Source organism: Neoarius graeffei, chromosome 11, assembly GCF_027579695.1.
Source record: "Neoarius graeffei isolate fNeoGra1 chromosome 11, fNeoGra1.pri, whole genome shotgun sequence".
In the NCBI taxonomy this organism is placed as follows: domain Eukaryota; kingdom Metazoa; phylum Chordata; class Actinopteri; order Siluriformes; family Ariidae; genus Neoarius; species Neoarius graeffei.
This window is the reverse complement of record NC_083579.1, coordinates 12833088-12852449: the sequence shown is the minus strand read 5'-3', so window position 1 is coordinate 12852449 and position 19362 is coordinate 12833088. Positions and strand designations below refer to the sequence as shown.

The 19362-nt window shown below is 43.0% G+C and overlaps 1 protein-coding gene across 4 annotated transcripts in view; it reads left to right on the top strand.

Moving 5' to 3' along the window:
• Positions 1 to 3205: 3205 nt before the first annotated feature.
• Positions 3206 to 19362, top strand: part of ehbp1 (EH domain binding protein 1) — a 359695-nt gene continuing 343538 nt past the window's right edge. For 2 of the 4 annotated variants that reach the window (XM_060933436.1, XM_060933433.1), the window contains exons 1-2: positions 3207 to 3852; positions 6575 to 6994. In XM_060933436.1, the coding sequence (XP_060789419.1) occupies positions 6891 to 6994 (104 nt within the window). In that variant the 5' untranslated portion in view covers positions 3207 to 3852; positions 6575 to 6890. Of the gene's footprint in view, positions 3853 to 6574; positions 6995 to 19362 lie in introns of all 4 variants that reach the window. The other 2 variants (XM_060933432.1, XM_060933434.1) reach the window with 2 other exon arrangements.

Below are 19362 nucleotides of genomic sequence, written 5' to 3'. Positions count from 1 at the left end.
GAAAGATCAGAAGGATGTGAGCTCATATCTCATTACTGTTCCAATGCATCCCAGGTACAATATGCAAAGAAATAATTAAACAAACAAAATAATGAAATTGTGTATATATAGCCAAAAGCAGTTTTGTTACATGCTGCACATTTAAATGGTTCGCACGGTTTCATAACATAGCAGCAATAATAAACATTAAACAGAAACGTTAAACTGTTATTGAGTCAAAGCTACAGAAGCTTGAATGGTATTTTATACAAAATGTATAGCTTTACTTTGTCTGAACTTGTTACAGATAAACAAAGGACACAGGATAAGTGTGATAAACTTTTATTACACTGTTTATGTACAAATTATGTTGCTGAGTCAAATAATGTGTGATGATTTTGACTTTTCTTACTTGCGTATTAGCGCCAAAGACGCAAACTTTGGATACAAAATGGCTCACACTGGGGTAAAGGCTAAAGTGTGAAAGCTGTACTTTTGACTGAACTATTCCAAAACATTTAACAAGAGATTTGCAAGGAGTAAAAGGCACATCAGAAATCTTTCTTACAATCAGTATGGACAGAGACACGGGCATTTGTGGTTTTTATCCAACCTACTGCCCTCCCACAAGCAGGTTCATGGTTTTCTCTGTATCATTTGTCACTTCAAAGCATTCTTAGACGTATCTTGCATCTCCCTGTAATCTTCAGGAGTGATAGGTACACCCACACCCACAAGGTGTATTTGTGACAGAGGTGTGTGCTGTCTGGTGTCTAAAGTACCTCTGAAAGTGGGAATAGTATATTAACAGGATACGGGATTATTTACCCTTAAATTAAAATATGATAGAGGACAAAAACTGAAGAGAAATGTAAGAGTTTATTATTCTGTAAAAACTGGAGAATTTTCTTTCCTTTTAATGAGACTGAAAATATGATCGGTGTTAGAGAGTACATTTTCAGAAAAATGCCACTAAACTGCACCTTTGTCACCCAGGATCTATATTTTTACCCTAGAAAGGTGCAATTAGTGTAACTTTATAGTTTTACAGAAGTAATTACAGCCCATTTATGGACCTTAAATCATTTTAAAGGTACACAACTTTACCCTTGATTGAGGGGACCACTGCAGTGACAAGGAAATGAACAGTTTAGGATTTATTTTTTTTTTTGGGGGGGGAGTGTATTGATTTTATGTCTGTCTGTTTGGTGAACAAAAAAATTCTAGGATTATGTACATTTTATTCCAGGAGTGTATTTATTTATGCATGTCTGCCTGCCTGCCTGTGTGTGTCTGTCTGTCTGTCTGTCTGTCTGTCTATTGTTTCCCATATCGATTTGTCCGTCATATTATGTTTGTCTACCTGCCTGCCTCTCTTTATCTATCTATCTATCTATCTATCTATCTATCTATCTATCTATCTATCTGTAGCAAAAAAAATCCTAAGTTTATGTACTGTTTATTCTAGGAGTGTATTTATTTATGCATGTCTGTCTGTGGGTGGCACAGTGGTGTAGTGGTTAGCGCTGTTGCCTCACAGCAAGAAGGTCCAGGTTCGAGCCCCGGGGCCGGCGAGGGCCTTTCTGTGCGGAGTTTGCATGTTCTCCCCGTGTCCGCGTGGGTTTCCTCCGGGTGCTCCGGTTTCCCCCACAGTCCAAAGACATGCAGGTTAGGTTAACTGGTGACTCTAAATTGACCGTAGGTGTGAATGTGAGTGTGAATGGTTGTCTGTGTCTATGTGTCAGCCCTGTGATGACCTGGCGACTTGTCCAGGGTGTACCCCGCCTTTCACCCATAGTCAGCTGGGATAGGCTCCAGCTTGCCTGCGACCCTGTAGAACAGGATAAAGCGGCTACAGATAATGAGATGAGATGTCTGTCTGTCAATCTGTCTGCCCCTCTCTCACTCTGTCTGCCTGCCTACATCTATCTATCTATCTATCTATCTATCTTCCCATATGTATCTGTTTTGTTGTATTATCTGCCTGTCTCTCTCTCTCTCTCTCTCTCTCTCTCTGTCTTTGCCTGCCTACCTATCTCTGTCTGTCTGTCTGTAACAACAACAAGAAAATCCTAGGTTTATGTACTATTTATTCTAGGAGTGTATTTATTTATGCATGTCTGTCTGTCTGTCTGTCTATATTGTTACCCATATCAGTCTCTCTGTGTGTGTGTATGTGTGTGTCTAACAAAAAAAATTTCGAGGCTTATGTACAATTTATTCTAGGAGTGTATTTATTTATGCATGTCTGCCTGTCTGTCTGTCTGTCTGTCTGTCTATATTGTTACCCATATCAGTCTCTGTGTGTGTGTGTGTCTAACAAAAAAAATTTCGAGGCTTATGTACAATTTATTCTAGGAGTGTATTTATTTATGCATGTCTGTCTGTCAATCTGTCTGCCCCTCTCTCGCTCTGTCTGCCTGCATCCATCTATCTATCTATCTATCTATCTATCTATCTATCTATCTATCTATCTATCTATCTATCTATCTATCTATCTATCTATCTATCATTTCCCATATGCATCTTTTTTGTTGTATTATCTGCCTGCCTGCCTCTCTCTCTCTCTGCCTGCCTACCTATCTTTGTCTGATCTGTCTGTCTGGTCTGTCTGTAAAAAAAAAAAATCCTAGGTTTATGTACTATTTATTCTAGGAGTGTATTTATTTACGCATATCTATCTATCTATCTATCTATCTATCTATCTATCTATCTATCTATCTATCTATCTATCTATCTGTATTGTTACCCATATCAGTCTCTCTCTCTGTCTAACAAAAAAAAAAAAAATTGAGGCTTATGCACTATTTATTCTAGGAGTGTATTTATTTATGCATATCTGTCTGTCAATCTGTCTGTCTGTCTACCTGCCTCTATCTATCTATTTCCCATATGTATCAGTTTGTGTTATCTGCCTGCCTGCTCCTCTCTCTAACAAAAAAAAAATCCTAGGCTTATGTACTATTTATTGTTGGTGTATTTATTTCCGCATATTTGTCTGCCTGTCTATTCATGAAACAAAACATATCTCCAAGGCTGATGTTGCACAGTATTCATATTTCTATGCACATGTGGGCGGGATCACGGCGTTTGACAGACATGCCAAATCGACCAATAGAAACCCAGAACCCCGAGCAAACGCGACAGGGAATTTAATTTAAATATTCTGGAGCCGGCAGCCAATAGGAATTCCTGACGGCGGGCCTTCCAGCCGCAGAGACAGATCCTAACGCATACTAGCGTACTAAACAGTACGCCGAAGCTAGTACTCCACCCTGGGTGTTTCAATAGGTAGCGTACTGTTTAGCACGCTAGTGCGCTCCCGGCTGTTCAGAGCCCAGTGGAGTGGGATTGGTCGGAAGATGACGGTGGCTTCTTGATTGTCCGAGTTTGTTTTATTCAAGGCTGCTGGAATTTAGCTGCTTCTCGGGCGGGCAGGAAAAGTTGTCCTTTTTTTCTGCGTCTGCAAATCGCCTCAGTTTTTTTGCATTCCTGGAAGAGCGTCTGTGTGCTCTCCGTGTTGTATTTATTTATTTTTTTTAAACTCCCAGTTCCTCCAGGATGATGTTAGCAGCAGGGCTATCTGGCTATTTCTGATTAGCTTAACGCTAAAAGACAGCTAACGGGCTCGAGAGCGGCTAGTGCAGTTAGCGTCACTAGAACTGCTAGCAAGGCGGGATTAGCTGCAGGTGGTTAGTGGTTGTGGTAATTAGCTTAGCTTACCTCAGTTTACCTCAGGTAGGTTTAGCAGTGCTAACCAGGCTAGCAGTCTGGCTCTATCATACACAACCCTGTTGCAGAGGCAAGTTAGCTAGCAGTTTAGCTTCCAGCTCGGAAAAGCGACCAAACTCTGGCTTTTGAATAATTAAACAGGTGAGTAATGGGGTTTATTTTCCAGCCAGTGAGCTAATTATGTGGTTTTTAATTAACATAACCGGTGTGTTGTCTGATATAAAGCTGCTAATAACGTTTTCTAGCTGTGTATCATCATCATCATCATCATCAGAAAAGACACTCAGCTGTCAAACAAGCAAAAGTGTTCATTTAAAATAACACAGGTTATTAAATTACATTCCTATCCACTCATGTCAATTTAATATTAAGCTTTTTTTTTTTTTTAAAGCAAAGCAGTGACTCTCTTGCACTGTAAATCACACACAGTGTTCAGCTAATCCTCATGAAGTCCTTTACATTCTTCCAGGCTGGACAGGAAAATATAAAAGCAGTACTTCAATATTTTTGTCCTTAACACACAGGAAAAACTAAGCCTTCACGCTTTCCCATCTTGTGAAAGATTACTGATTTTATTTATTCTTGTTTTATTTGATGACTTCTTGATTATCGAGAAACATTTTAGATTCAAAATATTAGTTTTCCAGGACAAAATGAAATGCAGCAGAGATGCTTGTATGTCAGTAAAAATGAAAAAAAAAAAAAAAGCAGGATCTTATTATGTAAGAAGTCACGTCACTTTTCAGACAAAAACATAATGAAGGCTGCTGGGGCTTTGAGGAAAAGAAAAAAAAAAGAGGAGCAAATGTGACGGTCATAGTGTCCAGAAGAACAGGCTGGTTCTGCGAGATGCTCAGTAAAACCTACAGCCCGTTTCTTTTTAATAAAATCACACACGCGTTGTGCCTGAGAGTACTTTATATGCATGCGCAGTACTCTAAAGCACTTAACAAATTATATTCGAAACGCGGAGGAAAAAATACTAAATTAAAAAAGCTATAAATAAAGAGAATCAGTTGAAAAACTATATATAATGATGAGCAACTTAAAACTCATGAGATTGTTGCGAATAAGTGTTCAATATGAAAGAAAAAAAAAAAAAAAGGGGAAGCCATGGCTTAAAGGTTGGAGAAGCAGCTTCAGGACCAAAAGGTTGCCGGTTCGATTCCCTGGACCAGCAGGAATGGCTGAAGTACCCTTCAGCAAGACACCTAACCCCCAACTGCATCCCAGGCTGCTCTGGGGTGTAGTTGTATGTCTCTGTGGATCAGTCAAGTCAAAGTCCTTCCCGCGCCATGTGGCGCATCGGGCAGCGCCGATCTCCGTTTCCGTAGCCCTCGGCCTCTCGCCTATTACATAGCTAGGGTTACAGTGGGGGGTGGATCCTCTGGTAACCGCAAGAGTTTAACTCCCCACTCGCATCTGTATTGCAGCGTGCCTTGCCTGATGGTAGTAGGTACCGTTTTTATGATGGTCTTTGGTATGATCCGACCATGAGTAGAACTCCCACTCAAGAGGCGGACACGCTAGCCACTAGCCGGTTTGTGGATCGGAGCATCCCCTAAATATCTGTAAATTAACATAATGTCTTTAAGTATTTCTCGAAAGAGATTTCTAATCGAAGAACGTCCAGCGGCTTATCCAACAGAAAGATTCAAAAGTAAAGCGTCGACTTCTCCGCAACACAATCAGGAAACTTGTAAGAAGTTCTCGTGTTCCTTTGTTGCAATGCTTACGAACCAAATCCATGAGGGGTGTAGGAACGATGCGATGCGTTTTACTCCTCATACTAAACATCGAAATGAAACCTTTTTCATTTCATACACTTGGCTGCTCTTTATAGTGTTTTGTTTTAAATGTAGAAACATTAATTTCATTATTTATTATTATTGAAGGCATTTTTTTCCCTCTCCACAGCATTTCTTTCGCTGGGGGGAAAAAATATTACGCGGGATAGGAGTAGGATTATGCTCAGTGTTTTATTTGGAGCACGCTCAGCTTTGAAAAGGCATTCATGCAGTATAAAGACAAATTGATCTAATCTGAGCTTCTGTATCTGGCACTGACGCACTGTATACGGATTTATGAAGGACGCATCGCGTTTGGAGTTTGGTTTTGTGAGAATGTCCGAGATGCTATTGAGGACATCTTCAGAAATGTTTTCGTGTCATTACATCAGTCATGTCGGTTCTTACAGAATGCCGGCGAGCATCTAATGAATAAAACAGTGTAAGGTTTGGAAATGTAAACACGTAATTTTTAGTAGATTAATTGTGGAATAACGCACTTCACACAGTGCGATTACTTTTTTTTTCTCAGCAATTTTAAAAGTAATGTGAATTTCAACAAAGTACTGCTAACCTCTTGTTCATTTTTAAATATGGTATATTATTAAATAGGGCGGCACGGTGGTGTAGTGGTTAGCGCTGTCGCCTCACAGCAAGAGGGTCTGGGTTCGAGCCCTGTGGCCAGCGAGGGCCTTTCTGTGTGGAGTTTGCATGTTCTCCCCGTGTCCGCGTGGGTTTCCTCCGGGTGCTCCGGTTTCCCCCACAGTCCAAAGACATGCAGGTTAGGTTAACTGGTGACTCTAAATTGACCGTAGGTGTGAATGTGAGTGTGAATGGTTGTCTGTGTCTATGTGTCAACCTTGTGATGACCTGGCGACTTGTCCAGGGTGTACCCCGCCTTTCGCCCGTAGTCAGCTGGGATAGGCTCCAGCTTGCCTGCGACCCTGTAGAACAGGATAAAGCGGCTAGAGATAATGAGATGAGATGATATTTATTAAATATATGGTCAGTTCAGGATCTTGACTTCACCCTAAAAAGCCTTGCATGAAATTTCTCCCTCTTGTGTTCTCCTGCAGGTTTATTGACTCTGGGGATAATGGAGTGTGTTACACCTAATCGCGATTAGGACCACTCGCTCTGCAGTATGTGGTGTGCCAGAGCCAGTCCCCTCTGTGCGTGTAGCGTATCGCTCCATCACACTTCTCCTCCCATTCTGGCTTGATGGCGCTCTGCGTTTTTTCAGCTGGTCAGCGATGAACGTACGCGAGGCGCCCGCTTCTTTAACCGGACGCTTCTGAATCACAATTGAAAAGGAGGACTTTGATAAGAAGCAGCACCAGGATCGGACCACGGACCTCGTTCTTAGTCACACACAAGGCGTCCCACGGGATCATGGCTTCAGTGTGGAAAAGACTGCAGCGTGTGGGAAAGCATGCATCCAAATTCCAGTTCGTGGCCTCTTATCAGGAGCTCATGGTGGAATGTACGAAGAAATGGTGAGTGTGTGAGCGGGAATGATTCGCTGTCGATGAGGGGATGGTGTACCGTGCAGGGAGGGGCTTGAGTATAGCACTCTCCATCACACACTTTCACTGTGAGAGAGAGAGATGTGGTTTCAAGTGGAAAAATCAAGGCTTGGCTCAGGTTCAGGAGAGTCCGATAACGTACAAAATATTGTCTCACATCAGACACAGATCAGAAGATATGGCCACTGTGTTTGTCGTTTTTTTTGTTTGTTTTTTTTTGTCAGAGTGATGCACATTTAGATCCCCCCCCCCCCACGCCTATAAAAAAACATGCGTATCAGACAGGATGACTTAAATTTTTTTTATTTAATTTTTTAGATTGCCAAGCACTTTTTTTCCCCAATTGCAGGAACTTTTTAGGACCTTTTCCAGTGGAGAGACCGGAGACGAATTTTGCTTCCAGGAACCGTTTTACTTCTCTTTGATTAAGCTGAGCTTTATGGCAATTAATTACACTATAAGACACGTTTCCAAATATAACACAGTGATTATCAATCACGTCCAGACTTCATTACAGTAGCAGGTGACTCATTGGACATGAAGGTTACGTTTCTTTGCAGATGTTAAAAGACGTTTTATTATTAAATTTCAGGCATGAATACACGATGCACTGAATCACGATACAAGACGCATCACGATACCGGCTTCACTAGATGGTATCAAGACAAACTATATAATTTCAGGGTTTCTGCTGGCGCTCATCACACTCGTCATTGACGAACATAATCCATCAGTGTTGAAGAGAAAATTACGAGCAGTCGTCACAGTGACTATTGTATTTGTCATCTTTTTCATTATTATAAGTCATATTTTATCGAAATCCAACCAAGGTGAAGAAACGGTGGGAAGCCAGAGTGTAAACAATGAGCAAGTGCTTGTGACCAATAAAAATCAACTACACATAATGACCAAATGAGTGCCAAGCTTTTGACCAATCGCAGTGCGTCTTAACCGGCCTGGTGTGGTGGTGTAATTATCTTTGCGTGAACCGAACAATGGTGTAGTCTAAGATGGCGAAGTTTTTGGGCGGGGCTTCTTCAAACACTGAAGATGATTTAAGGGCCGAAACGGTCATGGGGGAGGCACACTCGGAGCCACGACTGTCCCCGAGCACGTCGCACAGCATCGGTAATACAGGGGTCGGTAAAACGCACTCGGAGCCACGATTGGCCCCGAGCACATCGCACGGCGTCGGTAATACAGGGGTCGGTAAAACGCACTCGGAGCCCCGACCGTCCCCGAGCACATCGCACGGCGTCGGTAATACAGGGGTCGGTAAAACGCACTCGGAGCCCCGACCGTCCCCGAGCACATCGCACGGCGTCGGTAATACAGGGGTCGGTAAAACGCACTCGGAGCCCCGACCGTCCCCGAGCACATCGCACGGCGTCGGTAATACAGGGGTCGGTAAAACGCACTCGGAGCCCCGACCGTCCCCGAGCACATCGCACGGCGTCGGTAATACAGGGGTCGGTAAAACGCACTCGGAGCCCCGACCGTCCCCGAGCACATCGCACGGCGTCGGTAATACAGGGGTCGGTAAAACGCACTCGGAGCCCCGACCGTCCCCGAGCACATCGCACGGCGTCGGTAATACAGGGGTCGGTAAAACGCACTCGGAGCCCCGACCGTCCCCGAGCACATCGCACGGCGTCGGTAATACAGGGGTCGGTAAAACGCACTCGGAGCCCCGACCGTCCCCGAGCACATCGCACGGCGTCGGTAATACAGGGGTCGGTAAAACGCACTCGGAGCCCCGACCGTCCCCGAGCACATCGCACGGCGTCGGTAATACAGGGGTCGGTAAAACGCACTCGGAGCCCCGACCGTCCCCGAGCACATCGCACGGCGTCGGTAATACAGGGGTCGGTAAAACGCACTCGGAGCCCCGACCGTCCCCGAGCACATCGCACGGCGTCGGTAATACAGGGGTCGGTAAAACGCACTCGGAGCCCCGACCGTCCCCGAGCACATCGCACGGCGTCGGTAATACAGGGGTCGGTAAAACGCACTCGGAGCCCCGACCGTCCCCGAGCACATCGCACGGCGTCGGTAATACAGGGGTCGGTAAAACGCACTCGGAGCCCCGACCGTCCCCGAGCACATCGCACGGCGTCGGTAATACAGGGGTCGGTAAAACGCACTCGGAGCCCCGACCGTCCCCGAGCACATCGCACGGCGTCGGTAATACAGGGGTCGGTAAAACGCACTCGGAGCCCCGACCGTCCCCGAGCACATCGCACGGCGTCGGTAATACAGGGGTCGGTAAAACGCACTCGGAGCCCCGACCGTCCCCGAGCACATCGCACGGCGTCGGTAATACAGGGGTCGGTAAAACGCACTCGGAGCCCCGACCGTCCCCGAGCACATCGCACGGCGTCGGTAATACAGGGGTCGGTAAAACGCACTCGGAGCCCCGACCGTCCCCGAGCACATCGCACGGCGTCGGTAATACAGGGGTCGGTAAAACGCACTCGGAGCCCCGACCGTCCCCGAGCACATCGCACGGCGTCGGTAATACAGGGGTTGTTTTTAAAAAAAAAACAAACTGAAAGTCCTGTCTTCCAGTAAGCGACTGAAGCGAGCTATGTTTCAGGGGCGTGGCGTGTTGAGTCCCCGTGGTGAACGTATAATGAAAACCACGCTGTCATTCTATGTTTGGTCCATAAATCAATGGGAAAATTCGAATTCCTTCACTGGTGTTTGTTTCCAGACTCCTCTCGACTCTGTTCAATTGTAAATGAAGTTGTGTGTTGAAGTGAAGAATAAAGGGAGTCCTAATACCTCTTTTGAATAACTTCATGCTCAAATAACCTTCAGTACGCTCAAACTTTTAACTTGATGCACAGGGAGCCCAAAATCAAGTCTCTTATCAGAGGCTGGAGTGGAGCCTAAATTTTAGATGTAATAGAGAGGCCTCACTGTATCTGTACAAATATTTGAATCGTGCCAACTTGGTTGATGTAAACCTGTATTAAGTCCACTGTGATAAGTTGGTAACTTAAAAAAAATAAATAAATAGAAACTAAGTGAAGGAAAAAGTGAAGAATACTAATTTGACTTGATTTTTCAAGGAAAAAATTGGAGAATATTGTTCAGAAGCCAGTGGGAATCTGTAATTTTTAATGTTTGTTTTTGATCCACTGCATACATTGTTTTGTGAAAAACCGTCGATCAGGATTTAAAATATAAGCCGTAATTTTCCCCACATCCATTTCATGGCAGCGTTTATTAATATGGAATGAATGCGCTTTAAATGATTAAGCTCAAAAGCAGTTGTCTGACCTTGTGAAATACACAAGTGCACAATGCTCGTGTGTGTGTATAACTGTCCAGATGAGAAATCAATCATTTTCTTTTGTACAGTGGTGCTTGAAAGTTTGTGAACCCTTTGGAATTTTCTCTATTTCTGCATAAATATGACCTAAAACATCAGATTTTCACACAAGTCCTAAAAGTAGACAAAGAGAACCCAGTTAAACAAATGAGACGAAAGATGATATACTTGGTAATTTATTTATTGAGGAAAATGATCCAATATTACATATCTGCGAGTGGCAAAAGTATGTGAACCTTTGCTTTCAGTATCTGGTGTGACCCCCTTGTGCAGCAATAACTGCAACTAAACGTTTGCGGTAACTGTTGATCAGTCCTGCACACCGGCTTGGAGGAATTTTAGCCCGTTCCTCCGTACAGAACAGCTTCAACTCTGGGATGTTGGTGGGTTTCCTCGTATGAACTGCTCGCTTCAGGTCCTTCCACAACATTTCCATTGGATTAAGGTCAGGACTTTGACTTGGCCATTCCAAAACATGAACTTTATTCTTCTTTAACCATTCTTTGGTAGAACGACTTGTGTGCTTATGGTCATTGTCTTGCTGCATGACCCACCTTCTCTTGAGATTCAGTTCATGAACAGATGTCCTGACATTTTCTTTTAGAATTCGCCGGGATAATTCAGAATGCAATTGTTCCATCAATGATGGCAAGCCGTCCTGGCCCAGATGCAGCAAAACAGGCCCAAACCATGACACTACCACCACCATGTTTCACAGATGGGATAAGGTTCTTATGCTGGAACGCAGTGTTTTCCTTTTTCCAAACATAACGCTTCTCATTTAAACCAAAATGATCTATTTTGGTCTCATCCGTCCACAGAAATTAACTGCTAATCCTAGAGGTTCACATACTTTTGCCACTCAGATATTTATGCAGAAATATAGAAAATTCTAAAGGCTTCACAAACTTTCAAGCACCTCTGTATTAGGGGTGGGTGTTGCCAAGGACCTCATGATACGATACGCATCACGATACTTGAGTCACGATACGATACGCATCATGATACTTGAGTCACGATACGATACTGCGATATATTGCGATATTCTACATAGTTCACTGAAAAATGTAAACGCATTATGCATCTTAAAATCCGAGTTGTATGTACATCAGATGATGGTGATAATTCATGGGACAAACTGAGTCAAAACAATGTAATTCTAATTATCCATGCCATTTTATTGTAACTATACAAGCGCAAGTTACAACATATTTGCAGGAACAACACACTGTCTGGAACACATTGAAAAGTGCAGTGTGCATCTTAGTCTCCCTGAGCACAATTATGAAACAAAGTGCAGTGTGGGTCAGTGTCCACACACTGAAACTGAATTGAAACCTCAGTGAATCACGTTTCTTCTGAACTTTGAGTAAATACTCAAAATAAAATGCAGTGTCTCACACACACTAAAATTGAAAATGCAAAATAAAGTGCAGCTTCTTGCCTTTGGCCTTAAATGACAAAATTAAGTTCACAGTTACAGTAAGTCACACATCACTGAAGTAGATGGGAGGACTTTGGCGCTGTCCAGTGTAGTTTGCTTCGGGTCGGGTTTCGGTGGCTCCGGCTGAGCTAATATGTCGGGGTGGTGTCGTGCTAAGTAAGTTCGCAAGTTTGTTGTGTTACCTGAATATCTAATTGGCGCGAAACAGGTTTTGCAAAGTGCGTACTCTTTGTCCGGCTCACTTTTTTTTTTTTTCTCCTTTCCTTTGGAATCCAAAGTGCCTCCAAACATCTGCCTTAAAGTTCGGTGGCATCTCTAGGTTTACATTAACAGCCATGCTTGCTTGTTTTTTTTTTTTTCCCCCACTGCAACCACCGGGAAAAAAGAGAAGACAGAGTGCCTTGCAGTGAGGTAGCGGCACAGCGACACCTTGCGGAGCGGAGGTGCGGAAGTTGTACTGGATTTACAACCCGTCTGAAACATGATTTATTATTTGAAAAAATATCGATATTCAAATTGAGTATCGATATTGAATCGGAAGACAAAGTATCGCAATATATCGCCGTATCGATAATTTTGCCCACCCCTACTCTGTATATTATCTCATCACTCCAAAATGATACAGTTTCTGGATAACCTTCACAACACATGACATCCTTTTGGAATTGTTTTGAGTGAGTGTGACCTTACGCCAAGCTCAGCACACAGGTGTAATTCAGGCTTTCGTCTAAACGGGGGAACGGGCGCTGCACCCTCTTACTCTTGGCGTGCGCCCCCTTACCGACTCCGTGAAAACATCCCAGCAACACTACGTGACAATGTGTCTGATCATCAAATACGTTATAATTGCTCCAAAAATATTCCAATCATAGTAGATACACCGCCAGACGGTGCAAAAACAATCCGAATTGGCGTTTTCCAGACTGAGGCGCCATGTTGTTTAGTTGTTTACTTGTCGCGGCTGCTCTCGCGAGATTTGACATGGGTTACATACAAGGTCAGCTGTAGCCTGGGAAATCCCATGCTGCTTTGCACAATCGTTCCGATCTGAAAAGACAGCATGGAAACTATGGTCGAAAGGCTCGCCTGAGTTAGGGAGCCAATCAGAGAGTGGGGAGGGGTGGAAAGACGGTGACACGTACTACTTGAGAAACGGAAGCTTGTAGTTTATTTGGGACTGTTTACGGATCACATTTAACATGGCACATTTAATGCCTGTCAACTTTGAGGTTTGAAATAAAGGGATATTTCCCAGATTTTTAACTCAAAATAAGGGAAAATTTCGGAAAGTCATACCCTTCACCAAAAGTGGGTGTGTAGTTGAATGGGGGGCAATTTTCTATCTAGTATTTGTGATTTCCTGTACTCTGGTGCATGTTGGTGATAGCCAAGACCCAAACTCAATATGCTTATGGTTTATAGAGTGCATTTGTGAATAAACTATACATTTATTTTTATTTGCTTTCAGTGGTACCAGTTATTTCCCAAATTAAGGGCTAAAATACGTATCTTATGTTAAAATAAGAAAGGTCATTATATAACCAGTCAATAAATTCAATTCCATTGCAATTTATTATGGTTTTACCATAATCATGGCCTCGGAACAGAGAGAGAGATAGATAGATATAAAATATTAAACCAAGAGTGATTTAAAATGGGTAAGTTTCAGATAGAAAATAAAATAGACAATGAGTGGATAAAACAGTTAATACACCAATTAGTTTACACCAGGCTATTTATGAGGTCTTAGCCAGGATATACTTAATGTAAATATGTGTAGCTTACCTTTGATTATTTGGGAGGCTTTCGTTTTCCCCATGGAAAATTTCTTTGCGATGGAAGAGTCTGGGAACATTCCAGCCACGCACTTGTTGAAATCATCAAAGAAAGAGAGGCTAATGTTTTTCTTAGCTATTAGCATCGCCATCTTCACCTCAGACCTAATCAGTGTTGCCAGATACTGCTGACGTTTTCCAGCCCAAAATATGTTCAAAACCCGCCAAAATGCACTTGAAACCGCCCAACTTGGGCGGGAAACCGCCCAATCTGGCAACACTGGACCTAATCACTTGTTCAGCCTCGCCTCCGGACGTAGTTATGTAATTACTGATGCCTGAGAGGGCGGGGCCGTGAATTCATGGCCCGACTTCCTGCTGTAAACTCCTGTCAGAGGCGCGTCATGAATTCTGGACCTACCGACTTTTTTGTATTGTGAAAATACGGGACTTTTATATAATGTCAAAATATGGGATATTTTCGGGAAAATAAAAAAACGGGAAGACAGCGGGAAATAAGTCAAAATAAGGGATTTCCCGGGAAAAACGGGAGGGTTGACAGGTATGGCGAACGATACGAACCAAACTTTCGATCAAGCTTTAGACACTGTTCTGAATAGTTTAGAGCGAAAGTTTTGTTTTGCCTTCTCTTTCCTTCTCTTCGTCGCTCTAACTACGTCACCGGGTACAACTGCCATGATTGGCCATGGGCTACGTATACGCCAAACGATAGACATTCGCAACGTCCAATAAACGGCCTTTGACAATCGTAAACCACACCTCCCCTACGAGAAATTCAATAGGCGGATTCCAGACCATATTTCACTTGTGATATGGTCTGGTGTTAACCAGACTAGGTCAGCTGACTTGTAGAGCGAGATTTCTCGAGACTGAATGACCTTTCACCCACCGGCGTGGGAGCTTTTGACAGAAGTAGTTCTCGAGTTGTTTTTGTTGACACTTGGGCGTTTAAAGATGTCATCCCACGGCACGAAGCGGAAGAAAGCCAAAGACTGTCCGGGGCAGAAGATGATTACTTCTTTCTTTTTCACTGTTGACAATTTGTTACAATTTCCCTCTCAGATAGCCTCAGAATGTCCCATTGGAGCATTTTTCAAAGGCTTTGCATGGCGGGGGACAACCCCCCCCGCTTCGCTCCCTCGCCATGGTGAGCGCCCTCATACTAAATTTTTCTAGAAAAAACCCTGTAATTTATTTTATCTATTCATTCATTCATTCATTTAACCTGCGTTCAGACTGAGGGTCAAGCCACATGTGATAGAAACTGGAGTGCATGTATATACAGCGGTTTATGGTAACTACCATCGAGTGGCTACGGTACGGATCTGCTGCCAAGTGTCGGTGTTGTGTGGTCCCTCCCCAAATGAAACGAAGCTATGGGCCTTGTCTTTGAGACGTGTCACAAAGCTTCCTTCTTATTAGCCTAGCTTTTGGGACTAAATCTCCCAGTGTTGACATTTTAACACTTTTGGCAGGCGAACTTATCCAGAGTGACTTACGGAAAGGGTTTGATGTCTCAGTCAGGGACGAAGAGTACTATCGGTTTAAAAACCTCCGTTTGGGAAGGCTTAGATGGCCCATATACTGTAGTGTCTGTGAAATGACTTGCAGGAGAAGCATCCAAACCCAAACATACGTTCTGGACATAACTCGGGACAATTGCACCTTTTAAACACTGCACTGAAATTCTAGAGTCCAACGGGTTTCCTTGTTGTAATGCTGAAAGGTTATGATATCTTGTTGAGCTTTAGCTTAACGCTATCGTTATAGCCAGAAACCTTAGCTTTCTCCACTTTTGCTTCATCTGTGCATGACTGTCGCAGCCTGAGGGGGGTCATGGGAACGTCAGAGGAAACATGCTGGGTTTTCAAAAAAAAAAAATTATTTATTTTTTTAAAATTTTCCCCAATTAAAGTCTTTCACCCTGAAGCATCTCGTGCATGTGCCTGAGGTTTTCCAGATGCGAGTGTGAGGCGATGGAATGATGGGAATGTAGTGCTGTCTGTTACAGTGAAGCGCTGAGGAGGAAGTGGAATGTGAGGAAAGACTTAATGTCTCCATCCTAATCTGCATTTTTGATGTCGGGAGTAGTCGTGCCTGCATTTCACAGAAAGAAGGAAGGAAGGACGGAAGGCAGGCGCCCTATGAAAGGCGTATTTACCTACTGTCAGTATGCTGAAAGGCTGTAGCTGTTGGCCAGGCTGTGTGACTGACTGTGTGTGTGTGTGTGGGAGTGAGGGATGGAGTTGCGTTTCATCGGTCTCAAATGTTCATGTCGTGATGGAAAGTTTCCATTCTGCCCTGAGACCGAAACCACAGCTGCTTAGTTCGAAGTGATGTCCTCAACCACTGCTTGATTTTTGTGGACTAACATGGGTTGGTTGGCTGGTGTGCGTGGTCACTTCTGTTTTTTTTTTTTTTTCCTCTCTTTTTCCCCCCCTTTAAAGGACATGGGACATGAAACATAAATGCACACTATATCAGTTTCTTTCCATTAAAAATATGAAATAATTGCATCAACAAATACAAAATTATCTATTAAATTCAGCAAAATCGTTATATTCGTGATGATTATATGGCATTTCTGCTCGAGCGCCGATATGCATATTTTACAACCGGAAGAGCCGCTGTCACGTGATCATACGTCACAAAAACTTTCGGGTACAGCACAAGCGGGTAGATGAATATGGAGAAGTGTGAATCGTGATGACGAATGCGACAAAATAGTTTTTGTGTCTTGGATGACAAGAAAATTGTTTCGTTTTTAGAGTGTTTAACGTACATTGAACATCATGGTGTATTGCGACCTCCCAGTCAGTCAGACGCGCTGTTACTCCTGTTAGCAATGTAGCTAGGCTCAGCATGGCCAATGGTATTTTTTTGGGGCTGTAGTTAGATGCGACCAAACTCTTCCGCGTTTTTCCTGTTTACATAGGTTTATATGACCAGTGACATGAAACAAAGTTCAGTTACACAAATTGAAACGTGGCGATTTTCTATGCTATGGAAAGTCCGCACTATAATGACAGGCGTACTAACACCTTCTGCGCGTTTCGACAGCGCATTGATACCTTCACTCGGAGTTGTACCATTATTTTTTAGACAGGGCGGACGGAGCAGGGCATTCGCCCGCCTGGCCGTGCCCGACGAGGAGCGCTCTCGGCCGGCTTGGGAGGCAGATGGCAGCCCCTCCTGGAAGTGTGGTTTTACCATGGGCCTCATGCGGTAAGGATTAGTATTATAATTTTGGGTGTATCAATTATTGATTATCATAATTCTGACTCGTTTCACCATTTTGAATGTTTTCATCTCGGACTCTGGAAGCATTGTATCTCAATCAATCTCGAAAAATATCAGCAAAAAAACCTAGCTTGCAACGGACTTTAGCTAGATCTATGATGAACTTTCAATGTATGATACAAAAATAATACTTCTTTCAACAGATCATTAGCCTTTGAGCAGAATTGTTTTTAACTTACCAGGAAGTGTTATCGAGCCGACCGCTTTCAGTTTCATGGGGATTGAATGAACTCTCACTCTCAGAATCATCTGACCCGTCAGAGTAAAGACAAGATCCATGTTCATGTGAATTTCCAGCTATCGGTTCGAATTGATAGGGTCTAACTTCACATCTCTGTGAAACATCGGGAATGTCACTGTCGATGGTGTCCATTTCGGTAACCTGTTTACATTAGATTCCCAAGCGCTGGCTCCTTGAAAAGTTTTTGTGACGTCACGGGTCACGTGACCGCTTGGCTAATTAACGAATCATTGTTTTACGCTGATGTATAAAAAAGTTGCATGTGATTTTCACATTTTTGACGCCCTGCAGTGATTTAGATGGCATTTCTTATGTCCTTTATACATAATTATACTCAGAAAAAAATCCATGTCCCATGTCCTTTAAAGTGTGTTTATTTTAACCTGAAGCTTAAAATCCCAGGATGCTGTAAGCAGCTATGTTGAAGGATCCATCAAGCTCCAGGCAGGAACTATTGCCCAGAGTCTCGCCTCTCTTCTGGCTATCATCATGGGCATCCTTGGCATTGGTACACGGGCCTGTATGATCCTCAGAAACAAGCTGACTTTCTCACGTTCTGCCCTCACATTCATGAGCAACAAAGCGATACATACTCCATGGTTATTTCAGTGACAGCACGACAAATATTTTGAACTGTGATGTTTCTCCAAGTTGTGTTTGGTTAACTGAGTGTGTGACTGGAGGATCATGGACTGTCTGGGATGAGTGATTTTGTATATTTTCCTCTTCAAACTACGATCTGTAGAGTCAGTGATACAGATGTATATTCGCTTATTAAATCTGAATGATTTGATTTAAAGTGAATACTTTGTGTACAGTATAACTCATTTAATGTAAGAAGTACTACTTTGATTACTGTTTATGCTGTGAGCCGCCATTTTGATTTGATGTCATTCAGGAAACTGGGAAGGAACTTGTAGGAGAGACTTCCCTGAGTTGATGAGTCGGAATTTCAAGCCAAGAGGAGGTGTGTGTGTGTGTGTGTGTGTCGTCCCCCCGTCTTTTCCTGGTTGGAGGTTAAGAAGTATGAATCACGACCTCAGCATTATTCGATGAATTTAACCAACTGATGTAGTCGATTTTTGTCGGATGAGCAATGCAGCACTCCCTATTACAGCATCATGTACTTGTCCATAGAGGTGGGTGATATTTAAGTTATTCCATGAAATTGAGTCATACATGAGCTGACAGCTATAAGCCATGTACGACGAGATTGAATGGAATAACTCTTTATTCTATCCACATTTGGGTTTTGAGAAACGGAGCACTTTTTTTTTTTTCTTTTTTTTTTTTTTTTTTGCAAATTTGATAAATAACTTGTACTAAACGTCTGGCAATCATTTCTGCTTAGAATGTAAATAAACTGGCAAAATGACAGGAGCAATTTGTGAAAGGCTATAATAATTCTTGAAAAATAGAGATGTTTTACTTTTTTTTGTGTGGGTTTTTTTTTTTTTTTTTTTTTTTTTTTTTTTTAAATTTCGTCCTCGGTTGGTTCAGCAAAGTGCTCCGCCATTTTGTTTTTCTCTACTCCCAGTATATGAGCTGATAGCCTTGTTGTAGAGTAGCCAATCCGATCGTGCGATTTGCTCATATCCAGTGAATGTGGATAGAATAGAATAAAACCAAAATATCACATCGTGATGAAATGAAGATATTTCTGTGCTACATGATGTGCATCTCCAGTATACGGGACTCGGGGGGGGGAGCCAGCCAGTAAAATGGAAAGAATCTGTTAATAAATGTGTATATAAAGTAACTGTAGCCAGGCTTGTCAGACTCGCGCCCTAATTTTAAGGACTCGTGACTCGACTTGGACTTGAGCACTGATGACTTTGGCTCATGCATTAACTGCATTCAGACTCGTAAATTAGAGACAAGGACTCGGATTGTTTCTTTTTGGTAACGTGCCAAATTATGGCACAAGATATTTATATCTACGTTAATTTTTATATTAATTTTGTGCAAGAGAATGCACATTCACCTGTTCATTCATCATGTTGAGGAACAAACTAACGTTAATAGCGCTAAAATGCCTAGAGAGAAGCCCCTAGGATTGTCCGCTTTGCTTATACAGACTTGTCGTGCAGTGGGAAAACGATGCACTGCCGTGTGTCCCGTATGTAGAGAACTATCGAGGAGACGACGGAGACAACCTCGAACTTCAATAGTCATTTGGCAAGACTCCACCCAGAGAAGGAAGTGACATGCTATGTTCAT